The sequence below is a fragment of the Carassius gibelio genome, chromosome A9 (assembly GCF_023724105.1).
Source record: "Carassius gibelio isolate Cgi1373 ecotype wild population from Czech Republic chromosome A9, carGib1.2-hapl.c, whole genome shotgun sequence".
NCBI classification, from domain to species: Eukaryota; Metazoa; Chordata; class Actinopteri; order Cypriniformes; family Cyprinidae; genus Carassius; species Carassius gibelio.
Window position 1 is genome coordinate 29,238,720 of NC_068379.1, and position 12,776 is coordinate 29,251,495.

Below are 12,776 nucleotides of genomic sequence, written 5' to 3' on the forward strand. Positions count from 1 at the left end.
TAAAGTGCTGCCATGCAGCTGAGGTCTTCTGCATTTTTGTCTTCTCTTCCAGATGAACTGATTCATGACGTTTACTCATGGGTGATTCATAAGACACTTTTCCACCATCTGGCCGAACGGTTCGCTTTGCTTAACCATTCCCTTCAGTGCCGATCTGGGCCAGTCACACGGATACAGTTTCATTTTCATCTGTGGCACTAACGGAGCTCTGATATTAAGATTTACTAATAACAAATAAAAAAAGACAGCTCTTGATGTGAAAAATAAAATAAACAGAAGGCGACGACGGGTATAATATCAATAAGCGCAAATGTTTACTGAAGACATTTTTTTTTCTTTTTTATATTTAACATAGCGTAGCTGGCATAACATTTACTTGGCTGTTTGGAGAAACTGGTAGCCAGGCAACAGAGTGGCAAAGTCACGCCCAATTACAACCCACCAAACGAATATTCGAATCTTCTGACCCAGCCCAAGTGGAAGCTGCTCACTTTAAAAAAATAAAATTGTGCCAAACCTGTATGAGTTTCAACACAAAACAATATATTTTGAATAATGCTGGTAACCAATCCGCTGACAGTATCATTGACTTCCAAAGTATTTTTTTTCCATACTATAAAAGTCAATGGTGTTGGTTTGGTTACCAACATTCTTCAAAATACCTTCTTTTGTGTTAAACAGCTGAAAGAAAATCATACAGGTATGAAAAAACTTGAAGGTGAGTAAATGATGACAGAATCTTCTGATATTGTGATCTTGTAGACATCATTACTCCAACACCTTTGCACACTATGGCAGTTTATCAGCGAATTCCATCATTGTACAGGAAACTCATCCCAGAATGGTTCCAGGTTTGGGCACTGTCTTTGGCACCAGCATTCTTTTGGTGAAAAAGGGGTCTCTTAGGATTTCATGTTGAGCTAAACACACTGTGAGATAAGAATGCACTTCCTGAGGTTGTTTCCATGGAAAGATTCTGCTGTGACACGGTTTTGCTTCCAACTAAAACTAAGTTAAGCTAAATCCAATAAGCATTTACCACAACTCATGTTTAAAACTAAGTCAGAGTAGACGGTTATCAGTCTATGCTTAAATTGCACAAGCAAGATGAGAGGTGAATATGTCTATTTAAGTTATAGCCTAAACCTATATGAAAAACAAAGATTCTAATTCTGTTGGCTTAGATATTAAATATTACAAAGCAAAAATAGCAAAAAAAACAACAACAACAAAAAAAAAACGTAATTTCTAAGGCTGAACCTAAATAAAAATACTTAGCCGAAGTTGAAAAAAATGAAACACTGGGCCAAAGGCTGAATACCGAACGTGGTTTTTCAGGTCCCCCCCAGAGCTGCTTCAATGTACAACTGTTGGCGCAAGCTACATTAAAGTGATTATTAAGTTTTGAATATGGAAATTTTTCTTACAAAAAAAAAATGCATTGATTAACTACAGGAGGCCTTTGTTCATTTTTAGACCCCGTTCTTGAATCAGACATGTACTTTTTATTATACAAATAAATGCAGCCTTGCTGAGCAGAAAATAATTATTTTAAAACATTAGAAAATATTATAGATCCCAGTCTGAACACTGTGTAAATGTCAAAATAAATGTATTAATATAGCTGTTGTAATTAATAAATATATATATATATATATATATATATATATATATATATATATTTTACTTTACATTTTTTATTTTATTTTACAGAACAACAGTAAAATTACAATAATAAAATTTATTAATGTTGGAGGTTTTTTTTTTTCTCAGCTTTTATTTTGGCAGAAACCCACAGGAATTCCTCCGTCAACTTTTGTTGGCAAATGATTCTCATTAAGAATCTGGAAAGACATTTGTTGGACGAATCACATTGTCACATGCCTTGTAAAAAATCATAAAAATGTTACTAAGCAGCTGACGAGTAACACTGTTTCAGCACAGATTTTCCTCGCGCTTTTGACTTTGAACTCTGGCGCATGCAGCGCAGTTTGACATGCAATTCATGATTGTATTAGAAAAACATAACATTCTTCAGTTTTTTTAATTGTTTAAGGGCATTTCGTGATTTCAATCATCATACAGTAACCACCAAAATCGAAGACATGTGATGCAGTACTAAACAGTCTCTCGCTGACGGATCTTGTTATAATTTTTGCATCTTTCTCGGACAGCTTTAAATTTTTCCTCACTGCCATCATGTTTGCTGCATTAGCACGCACCTCTATTTGATCACGTCACGTCATTTTTTTTTTTTTTGCTATTTAAATTTTGGTTGCCGAACATTCGGTGCATCCCTAGTCATGTCATGTATGGTCAGAATCAAATAAACATCTATGAACATAATTTTAACTCCCTCTCTGTATCCAACACATTGTAACATGAGCAGCATTCAATGCAATGCCTGCCAGTTGCTAGGCAACAGGACTACCAAAAGCATGTATCCCAATTTCTATTCCTGTGGAAAAGCCATCCCTCAACTAAATTTGACAGAAATAATACAATAAGAAATAATGAGATTAATAAAAAAATTATTGGAAATAAAGTCTACTCTACCTTGTTGTATTCTGAATGGATCTGGTGCATGGGAGTACAGAAGAACAGCAGAATATGACTAATATTAGGTTGACCCCCGATGACTTTGAATGAGTGAGGTCAGACATACACAAGTGACATCAGTGGGCATGGAGAGACAGGCGGCACTCCAGAGACCTTCATGCTCTCTAAACGGGCATCACACACACTGATGAATTCACATCACATATCTGAGTGAGTTCAAGGCCAGAGGGAGGGAAAAAAGCTAACAGCGCTGATCTTCCACTAGCCTACTTTCTGCTGTGATCTGGACTCGTGGTCGACCGATTAATCGGCACCGATAGTTGATTGCTGGAACTATACTACACTGTGGTGCATATTTTCATATCATTATGAAAATTATGAAGATTTGTTTTGTATATATGCTGCATTAGCAAGAAAGAACAGCAGTATGTTTACCATCAAGGCTGAGAGGATGCAAACATTCGCCTTACCTCAAGCAGTTAAAACAATGTGACCAAAATACACGCCACGCTAATCTGACCCAAATGTTTAATGTCATGATTGTTGCCATTAGGCATGGGCCTATTACCAGTTTCAAGGTATACAACGATTTTAAAATTTCACAACCACTAATATTTTCTGTTATGCCGGTATGCACTCTCCTCAAAGACTGAAAGTGTTAGAAACCCTCAGATTGAGTGCAGTGTAGAGAGTAACACAGCCCTCCTCCTCCTGTTGGTGTGAGCGAGCGGTCAGTCACGTGTGTGTAGGATGGCCGAACTTAAGGAGCTGCCCCTGGAACTTATACTATCAGCAACCGGACATTTTTTGTCTTATTGCGACTTGTCTCTGTTCTGGACTTGCACAAACTGCGTTGCAATGCAATCATTTTCCAAAATGTAATTTAACACCTGTTAACACAGGCCAGAGATGCTGAAGACACAAAGGACACAAAGAGAAAAATACTGCAGCAGGCAGATCACTCACTGTTCATGATGCACAAACTATTGGAAGAAAATCCTAAATATTGATTTGGGTGTTTATATGAATGTGTTTCTGAGGGGAACACATTCTTGCTTTGTTAAAAAAAAAATGCTTAAGGTTATCATACAGTCAAAATTAGGGATGTGCATTTTATGCAAAAGTAATATTCGATAATCACTGGGTATTATTCGATTAGTAGTTGAAAATCGCACCCCTCCCATGCATGCACCCATGCACTCACACGCATAAACACACACCCATTAAAAGAGAGAGAGGGAGAGAGACTATTCAGGCTTTCAATATGTATGATAACAAACTTATTAACATAACAGTCAATCATCAACTGCTCACAAGGCTGTAGGAGCCTAGGACATTTCTATTTTTAAAATGAGCATGACCATAAATCGCATTTTAAAAAAAGTTTACAGATTAATTAAGATTAGAACAGATTAATTCAGCCATGAATATTAGGCTTAAAACACATACGCGCTAAAACATATTGTGAACATCCTGAATGACGGCACTTATGTGAACATTAATTTTAACACCTGTATTTATAAAAATAACCTATTTCATATTTTACCATACTAGGGCTGGACGATATATCTAACGATATGATCATGCGCATCTAATCAGTAAAGCTGCTTCCTTGATCACTGCTAAAATCACCATCACCTGCTTATAACTGGAGTGGCATTTAATAGACAGAGCTTGTTAATTAAAAGCTTGTAAATAGTCACATAGTTATTTACTTCAGAAAAATCTACATAACAGAGAATTTTTTTTAGATATCCTATGGGCGGTAAAATGTTTATTGTTATTAACCAGTGGAATATAAAATTTTATTCCTTTAACAAATAACAAATCATTTTAATGCATCTAGCTCATAATCATGACTTAATACATGGGAAACAGAAAGTTTCTCGTTCAGCATTGTGGAGTTCATCGTTTTGTTAACTTTGTGGTTTATTATTTTGAGTCTTTTGGGAAGCGGTGACACAGAAGACCCTCTCACAATATATTGCTTTATAGATCTATTGCAGAAATGTTCACTGAATCATGCTGCACAGTAGTTCCCTGCTCCTGTGCGGTTAGCGCTCACACTGGATGCGTACTGCACCGTAATTAAACTGAACCGCCCTCTGTCCCACCTCTTCCAACCAACCACGTCCAGGTGCAGCACGGAGCGATCACAGTCAACCAAACCGGACTTTGGGGGTCAGATGCCCTCGGGAACGGTTCACATCCTTAGAAAATAGTCGCACAGCTTAATCGATATTCTGTAATTAAATCAAATAATCAAATATCTGAAAATCGTGACCCATCCCTAGTCAAACTCTCAAACCGGCCCATCTATTTATCATCTATTTGCATTAGTCTATATCCAACTGCTCACATTAATGCATTTGTTAGCCAGCAAAGTGTCAGTTTTAAAGCCGTTATGCGAAAAATTGATACATTCACGCAGCCGAAATAAATCCTACCCCGCCAAAGAGCGCCATTCACACAGTTTTACATTAAATTACATTAAATCTGCCTCAAATCATTGTTAATGTATATAATGAATTTACTTCTTAGGCTGTAAAACTGTATATAGTGCCTTTTTCAATGAAACATTTGTCTTTCTGTGGCTCTAATAAAGTATGTTTTATTATAATATATATATTGATGTTTTCTCTGTTTGCTCTGTTTTTTTTATTTTTTATATGACTTCAAATACATATATCTCACTTTGTTTATACTTGAAGTAAGCTTTTGCTCATTTGGTGCTTAAACAGTTTCAGACCACCGCTTGAATTGAATGGGATGCGTTCAGTCAATACCTGCGAATTTTCCTAGATGCAACGCTACGCTTTTGCATTACTAATATTAAGATAAATGAAAGCTGTAGAAGTGTGTTAATTTGAACAATTATTGACACATTTTTTTATTTTAAAGTTTCTTCTGTTAACATTAGTTAATGAACTATGAACTAACTTTAATGATTAATATGTAACTAATATTAAAACCCACTCGAGATTTTAATCCACTCGTCGACCTCTAATCTGGACTGCTTTCATTACTGCTAGCCTCAATGCTAAGCCTTTCTCAAAAACCTTAGAAACTGGCTTTATAAGCAATGGGAAAGAAAAAAAAATTATTTGAGCATGCGGACTAGAAACGAAAGGCTTTAATTTGTGTGTTATGTTTGCATGATTCAAGATATTTCACTCCTCTGACTGCTAGGGGAACCTTATGAACATTCAGAGGATAAAAAAAAAAAAAGCTAAATAAATAAATACCATAATTACTTTGTGACAATGAAGCACTTTCCAGCCAAATTCACATTTGTGCACTTAAAAAAGTAAAAAAACAAAAACATAGGGCACAATGTACATATTAATATGAGGGATTTTTTTCCCAAAAACAAAATGAGAATTTCCGGGGGAAGATCTGCTTATATTGCCATGAAAATAATGTCACAATATAAAACATTTAAGCAAAATTTATTTTTATTTTGTATTAAAATATGATCCAGACATAATGTTGATTCTGTGATATTCACCCAAATATGTTTAATATCCCATAATGCCTCTGAATCTTAAATCATAGCCCAATTTTTTTATTACAACTCAAACAATTACACTTACTCTTCACTATCAAAAGGAATTGATGAAATAGCAAAACTGCAGGACACAACAATGTCAAACCACCAGCAGATGTGCTTTAGAGTCCTACAGATCTGACATCTGTCAGACATACCCTGGGCTTCAGGTATGATGGCTGAAGGAGTGCAAGGGCTTAGTCTGCCGTTTTCAACACACCCATTGACATATCAAACAGAAAGATTTGATTTATCAAGCACTGTCGTGCCACTACCAACTAGCCACAATCAGATCTTTGTAAAATCTCACGCTTTCAGAGCTGAGATGTCTGGATTAGATTATCCTCTGTAGATGGGTCATTAAAAATGCTTTAGGGTCCTAGTCTGGACACACAATATTCACAGGACTTCTCAATCATGGCTTTGTGCATTGAATAGACAGTGCCAGTAACGTTACATAGATGTACAACATGGCATCTTGCTTTATGATCGCAGGGGATGTAAACCTAAGACAATACTTATCCTCAACTCACCATTAAAACAATCATTATTTACATGGATCAGATCGACTCGTTTCGGCTGAAGCCTGTACTAAATCTCATTCAAATGAGCCAGTAATGCAGAATACAGCGTAAACATTGATTTATGGCTGTGTCCCGCGTACACACACGCGCGCACGCACACAATCAGGGCCTGGCCCCATCAACCTCTTGTGTGTATATGTGTGCGCTTACAGCAACTGTCCGAAACACACATGCAAGTAGCTCTTATTCTCACCTTCTTGATGTTGTAGATGCGCGTGAGCATCCCGATGCCGCGGTCGTTGAGGATCGTCAGTTTCTCCGCCAGCTTCTGCTGGCTCGGCTGCAGCGCGCCCCGAGACATGGCTCAAACGTCCGTTAAAACGAGCTAAGACACAACACAACGGATTCCTCGTGTAGTGTTAAAGGTTAAGGTGCCAGAACGAGTAGGTTTTTAGTGTTAAAATCCGCCCATATTACGGGCTTGAGGCGCGTCGTCGGGGACGAGTGGTTTTTTTTTCTAGGTGTTGCCCTGACGGCCAGAACGAGGCTGCTTCCGGCAACGACGTCATTACGTCATGTGACCAGAGCCCTCTGCAGGACCTCCGCCCCCCTCGTGCTGTTGAGAAGATGCGATTGTTGAGTGTAGCCAATTTACTACATATAATTCACCAGTAAACCATAAAAAATGGCATTTGTAGTGCTTGCTTAATGTCTGAGTCTAGTCTTTTTTGTAGAAGTCTTTCTTTCTTTCTTGAAATAAATTAATGTTTTTATTCAGCAAGGATGTATGACAGTAAAGACTTATTTAGTTTGACAAGATTTCTATATTAAATAAATGCTGTTTAACTTTATTCATCAAATAATCATTAAAAAAACTGTTTCCAACATTGATAAATCAGCATATTAGAATGTTTTACATCTCAGAAATAAATTATATTTTATAGTTTATTAAATAGAAAACTATTATAATATTTTACAATATTACTTTTTTGTTTAGATAAAGAAATCGAGATTATTTATGCTAAAGAGTTGAATAGCTGAAGATTAGCAAATGCTGTCACACGAGCAATGAAATAAATTATGCTGATCAAAATCGTGTAAATGCAACTTCAACAACACAAATTTGAAATGTTTTTATGAAAGTGTAATTTAATAAATATAATTTAGAAACCATTAACAAATGGCATTTGTAGTGCTTGCTCAATGTCTAGTATTTTTTGTAGAAATAATAAATTAATATTTTTATTCAGCAAGGATGTGTAACAGTAAAGACTACTTTGACGAGATTTCTATATTAAATAATGCTTTAACTTTATTCATCAAATAATCATGAAAAAAAATGTTTCCAACATAGATAAATCAGCATATTAGAATGTTTTCTGAACGATCTTGACATTGAAGACTGGCGTAATGATGCTAAAAAATCAGATTTGCCTATCAGAAATAAATAATATTTTATACTATATTAAAATTAAAAACTATTCTTTTAAATGTTAATAATATTTTACAATATTACTGTTTTTTTCCCAGTATTTTTTTGGTCAAATAAATGCAGCCATGATGAACAGAAGAGACACATATAAGGCCTACTGATCCCAAACTTTTGAACAGTATAGTGTATATCAAAAAAAAAAAAAAGTTTTTTAAAACGTATTCGAATGGGGCTCCACCAAAGACATATATGCAATTATATTTCTCTCCTTTGGGTGTCACTGCTGTTTTGGTCTTCCCCGGGTAATTATGCTGAGGTGCGCTGATGAATCTTCTCAGTTTTCAGGTAGTATCGAGGTCACAGAAATGTAGACGGGCATTAGTCCACTAGTGAGGGAGCAACGAGCAACTTAAATTCGGTCCTTTACATTTCTTCTTGGACATCTCCACCGCAAATGTGATGCAGTCGCTCGCACAAGAAATAAAATCCTTCTCCAAAGCTAATTTGCGGAAACAATGCACCAGAGTAACGACTTTGAGCGGCAGGCGGATCATTGAGACATGGAAAGGCTCCACTGTACATGTGGTTGAGGAAACAGTACAGCCTGAAACTGCATGCGGATATATTCAGGATAATAACTGGGACCTTCAAGTTGGATATATTAAACCGTATCTATTACTTGGTGAGTAGTTGATCTTCTCATTTGACACTAGAAAAGTACAAAAGTACTCCAAGTGTAATAAACTCTCGGAATGGGCTGTTTGATCATTTGGAATAGACATTTCTATCTAAATCTGTATAAAATGTATATATATATATATATATATATACATACATACATACATACATATATATATATATATATATATATATATATATATATATATATATATATATATATATATATATATATATATATATATATTTAACAATTTTACAAGGATTTTATGTGCCTTGCGCTGCTTTATTTAACTTTATTTTTTATTTTATTATGTATTATTTACATTCCCTTATTGCATAGTTGTTTCTTATATTTTATATTTGATCTAGATTTTTAGGCTCTACTGTTAATGTTATATGTATGCACCGGGGGTCTGAGAGTAACGCAATTTCGATTCTCTGTATGTTTGTAGTATGTGGAAGAATTGACAATAAATCAGACTTGACTTGACTCGACTAAACAAATCATTTTATGTATCATTTTTGTTGTATATTGAATAATTAATGTATGCATTAAGTAAAATGTACGTTTATATAATTGTATCTAAAATTAGAATTATAAATAAGAATAAAATACAAATGGTATAAAACACTATTATAAATTATTTTATGTACATTTTCATATATTGTATTGATAAATTTTTTATGTATTTTTAAAGACTTGTGTAATTTAATAAGTAATTTTAAAATTATTATTATTGCTATTATTGTTATCTTGGAGTTGTGTGGTATATGTTATACGTGTGTGATGTCGATTGATGGCTGTAGTATTAAAGTCTAAGACAAATTAAAAAAAAAATGGGATAATAAAGTCTATTCTATTCTATTCTATTCCATTATATTGTAATAATAATTCATTTTAATTATCTTCATTTCAAAGGGTCACAAGATGCCGCTCATGACTTTGGCACTTTGAGGAAATATAAGGTGAGTTCATTTTTATAGTATTTTTTGAAAAATAACTTTGTTTTAAGACTTATAATGTGTTTCCATTGATTTCAGGTCACACATATATTAAATGTTGCGTATGGTGTGGAAAATGCATTTCCTGACCTGTTCATCTATAAAACACTGAGCATACTGGATCTACCTGACACTAATATCACATCATATATCGAGGAATGTGCACAATTTATCGACCAGGCTAAAGCTGAGGTAACATTTGCCTTTTGTTTCATACATCACATTAATATCATGTGTTTTCCAAGAATGTTTTTGCACAAATCTTGCACTTTTGCATAGTGTAACACCAGTGTACAGAGGTGCATTCTCTCTGTGTAATTTCCTGCGTGTTGGGCATTAACGCCTGGCCTATGTGATACTGCCCAATGGCTAATTCCGTTCATTATTCTAGGTAACGGTGTGGCATGCTGAATAATGGATGTTTGAGTTTTCACAATGCATTATTTAGCAAGTTGTAGAAAGATCATATCACTAACGGGCCATTGTTTGTCATACAACCTCTTTACTAAATAGTGTCGACAGTCACCCTCAACCTGACACTGCCTCATGATTCAAATTCACTAAGGTTTATGATTACAATGGCTGCTGGAAATAAGTTTCCATTCCTCTGTGAAACAAATATAGAGTGATTCCTGTCTCCTAATTTACCATGTCTTCTATGATGCAAAGGGAAACAACAGCTCTGTTAATGAAATAATGTTCTTCTCAACTAGGCTGAAAGTGGTTCACTTACCCGTAACTTGCAATTTTGTAATTCCTTGCCATTAGCACTGGATTAATTACATGCTTAATAATGGAGTATGTAATGATGTGAAATTAAATGCCTCCACAGAGGGATTCCAGTAGCTTCTGGAAACGATTTATTTTCTTGCTGTCTGACTGAACAATTCATTTTTCTCTTTAGAAAGGAGTTGTACTTGTCCACTGCAATTCTGGAGTTTCACGTTCTGTTTCGGTCGTCATTGGATATCTGATGTTGAAGGAAAATCAGCCATTTGGGGACACGTTTGCGCTGGTGAAATCAGCTCGTCCGGCCTCATGTCCAAATCCAGGTTTCATGGAACAGCTGAAAAACTTCAGACCACATGGTTCTGCACAAGCAAACGGTTTGGGTCATGATTGAACATTATTCTACAGCTGCACCCATTCAATTTCAAAGGGAAAGTTCACCCCAAAATTAAGATTCTGTCATTATTTCCCCACCTAATACCTTTTTAAAGCTTTTTTTTAGTTGGTCTCAAATGGTGATATTTATAGATAATGTCCAAGCTGCTCTTTTCCTTACAGTAAAAGTGAATGGGGACCATGGCTTTAAGATTTTTGAGGAATGTTTGAGGTGGTTTATTCCATACACTTAGCTTAAAATTCACAAAACAAGTAATATGGTTTTGGAATGATATGAAGGTGGTAAATAAAGACAGAATTTTACTTTTTTTATGAACTGTCCTTTTAAAGCAACCAGTGCTTCCATCATAGTTTCATATAGGGCTTTGATTTAACACTTTCAAATTGTCTTAAAGGTGCTAATATGAAAAAATAAAAATAAAACATGGCTGCCTTCAGTTGGATTTTGCTACTTCAATTTCATTTTGGGAATTTACATACAGTACAAAAGTCATTCACATCCAGACACTAATTTTAGACACTCATTTCATAATAAATTAAATCTTCAAATAAATCTTGAAGTGTATCATGCAGTTATTTTCCCATTCTGTTATGACCGACAGGCATTTAGAATCAACTTTCCAGACAATGACATCTTGTGGTCAACACTCACATTTAGCCTTTTCATTTTTCTGGAAAAATTATATGATCAAATTAATTTATTATAAGCATTGTTATTATTATTTTAAATAGAGACTGGTTTCTTACACTTAGTAACTTTGATAGCAGCTCATTTTGTCCTCACTTAACATCATTGCTTAGCATCTGGGATGTTAAGCTATAATTGTGCAATAAACTAATTTAAATATCAACCAAAAGAGAGGAACTAGTTTAATAATCATTTCAAATCTTAGTTCATTTTCTTATGTAATTTTGTAATTTTAATTACATATTTTGATGGTTTTTGTCCATAGATTGCCTAGATTTTTTTTTTAGATTCTTGTTTAATCCTGTTTTTCATTGTTGTGGTTTGTTTTTCTGATGATTGACATGAAATTGTATTTTATTTTTTAGTAAAATAAGGATTACTGGGATTAGCTTACCCCTCCATCCTAGTACATCCCTGCATCTTACTCAATTTCTAGTCGATTATCATCTAGCACAACTGTTTATACAATTTATTTATTATTTTATTATTATTTTATTATTATTATTATTATTATTATTGTGTTGTTGTCTCTGTATACTGAAGCTTATGTCAATAAAACAAATCCCTGGTATGCGCAAGCATACTTGGCAATAAAGCTCTTTCTGATTCTGATTAAAAATAAATTAACAATATTGAATGTAAAAATATTTGGATTTGATCCATTGGATTTTGTTCCATGAGCCTACTCGGATCTACCGGGGTGGCATAGGGTGGCATTTGAAAGCCTTGCCACCCCTGCTGCCACCCCAGTTGGCAACAACGAATTAAAGGTTATGGCCAATTTGAAAATTTACAAGCGCGAATCTTTCGTGATTCGTGATCCCGCTCCGAACTCCCGAACTGATTCAAATGATTTGCGATCCCCAAACTGACTAAAATGATTCGCGAAACCGCTACGAACTCCCGACCTGATTCAAATGATTCTTGATCCCGCTCCGAACTCGCGAACTGATTCAAATGATTCGCGAACCCGCTACAAACTCCCGAACTGACTCAAATGATTCGCGAACCCGCTACAAACTCCCGAACTGATTCAAATGATTCGCGATCCCCAAACTGACTCAAATGATTCGCGAACCCGCTCCGAACTCCCGAACTGACTCAAATGATTCGCGATGCCGCTCCCAACTGCCAAACTGACTCAAATGATTCGCGATCCCCATAACTGACAAAAATGATTCGCGATCCCGCTACGAACTCCCGAACTGATTCAAATGA

The 12,776-nt window shown here is 35.2% G+C and overlaps 2 protein-coding genes across 6 annotated transcripts in view; one reads left to right on the forward strand and one right to left on the reverse strand.

Moving 5' to 3' along the window:
• LOC128020122 (nck-associated protein 1) overlaps window positions 1–7,207 on the reverse strand; it is a 51,347-nt gene extending 44,140 nt beyond the window's left edge. For 2 of the 5 annotated variants that reach the window (XM_052606742.1, XM_052606740.1), the window contains exon 1: window positions 6,884–7,205. In XM_052606742.1, the coding sequence (XP_052462702.1) occupies window positions 6,884–6,991 (108 nt within the window). In that variant the 5' untranslated portion in view covers window positions 6,992–7,205. Of the gene's footprint in view, window positions 1–6,883 lie in introns of all 5 variants that reach the window. The other 3 variants (XM_052606745.1, XM_052606743.1, XM_052606741.1) reach the window with 2 other exon arrangements.
• Window positions 7,208–8,521: 1,314 nt separating this feature from the next.
• LOC128020124 (dual specificity protein phosphatase 19-like) lies at window positions 8,522–11,226 on the forward strand. Its single transcript, XM_052606747.1, has 4 exons — window positions 8,522–8,744; window positions 9,663–9,709; window positions 9,785–9,937; window positions 10,650–11,226. The coding sequence occupies exons 1-4, from the start codon at window positions 8,522–8,524 to the stop codon at window positions 10,866–10,868; spliced, it is 642 nt and encodes a 213-aa protein (XP_052462707.1). The 3' UTR covers window positions 10,869–11,226.
• Window positions 11,227–12,776: the final 1,550 nt, after the last annotated feature.

What these genes read in the sequence shown, in the direction of transcription:
- LOC128020124 (XM_052606747.1), top strand. Translation starts at nt 8,522, where the DNA reads ATGCAGTCGCTCGCACAAGAAATAAAATCCTTCTCCAAAGCTAATTTG. An exon ending in TAAACCGTATCTATTACTTG is followed by an intron (nt 8,745 to 9,662) that starts GTGAGTAGTTGA and finishes TTCATTTCAAAG; the next exon opens with GGTCACAAGATGCCGCTCAT. An exon ending in GCACTTTGAGGAAATATAAG is followed by an intron (nt 9,710 to 9,784) that starts GTGAGTTCATTT and finishes CATTGATTTCAG; the next exon opens with GTCACACATATATTAAATGT.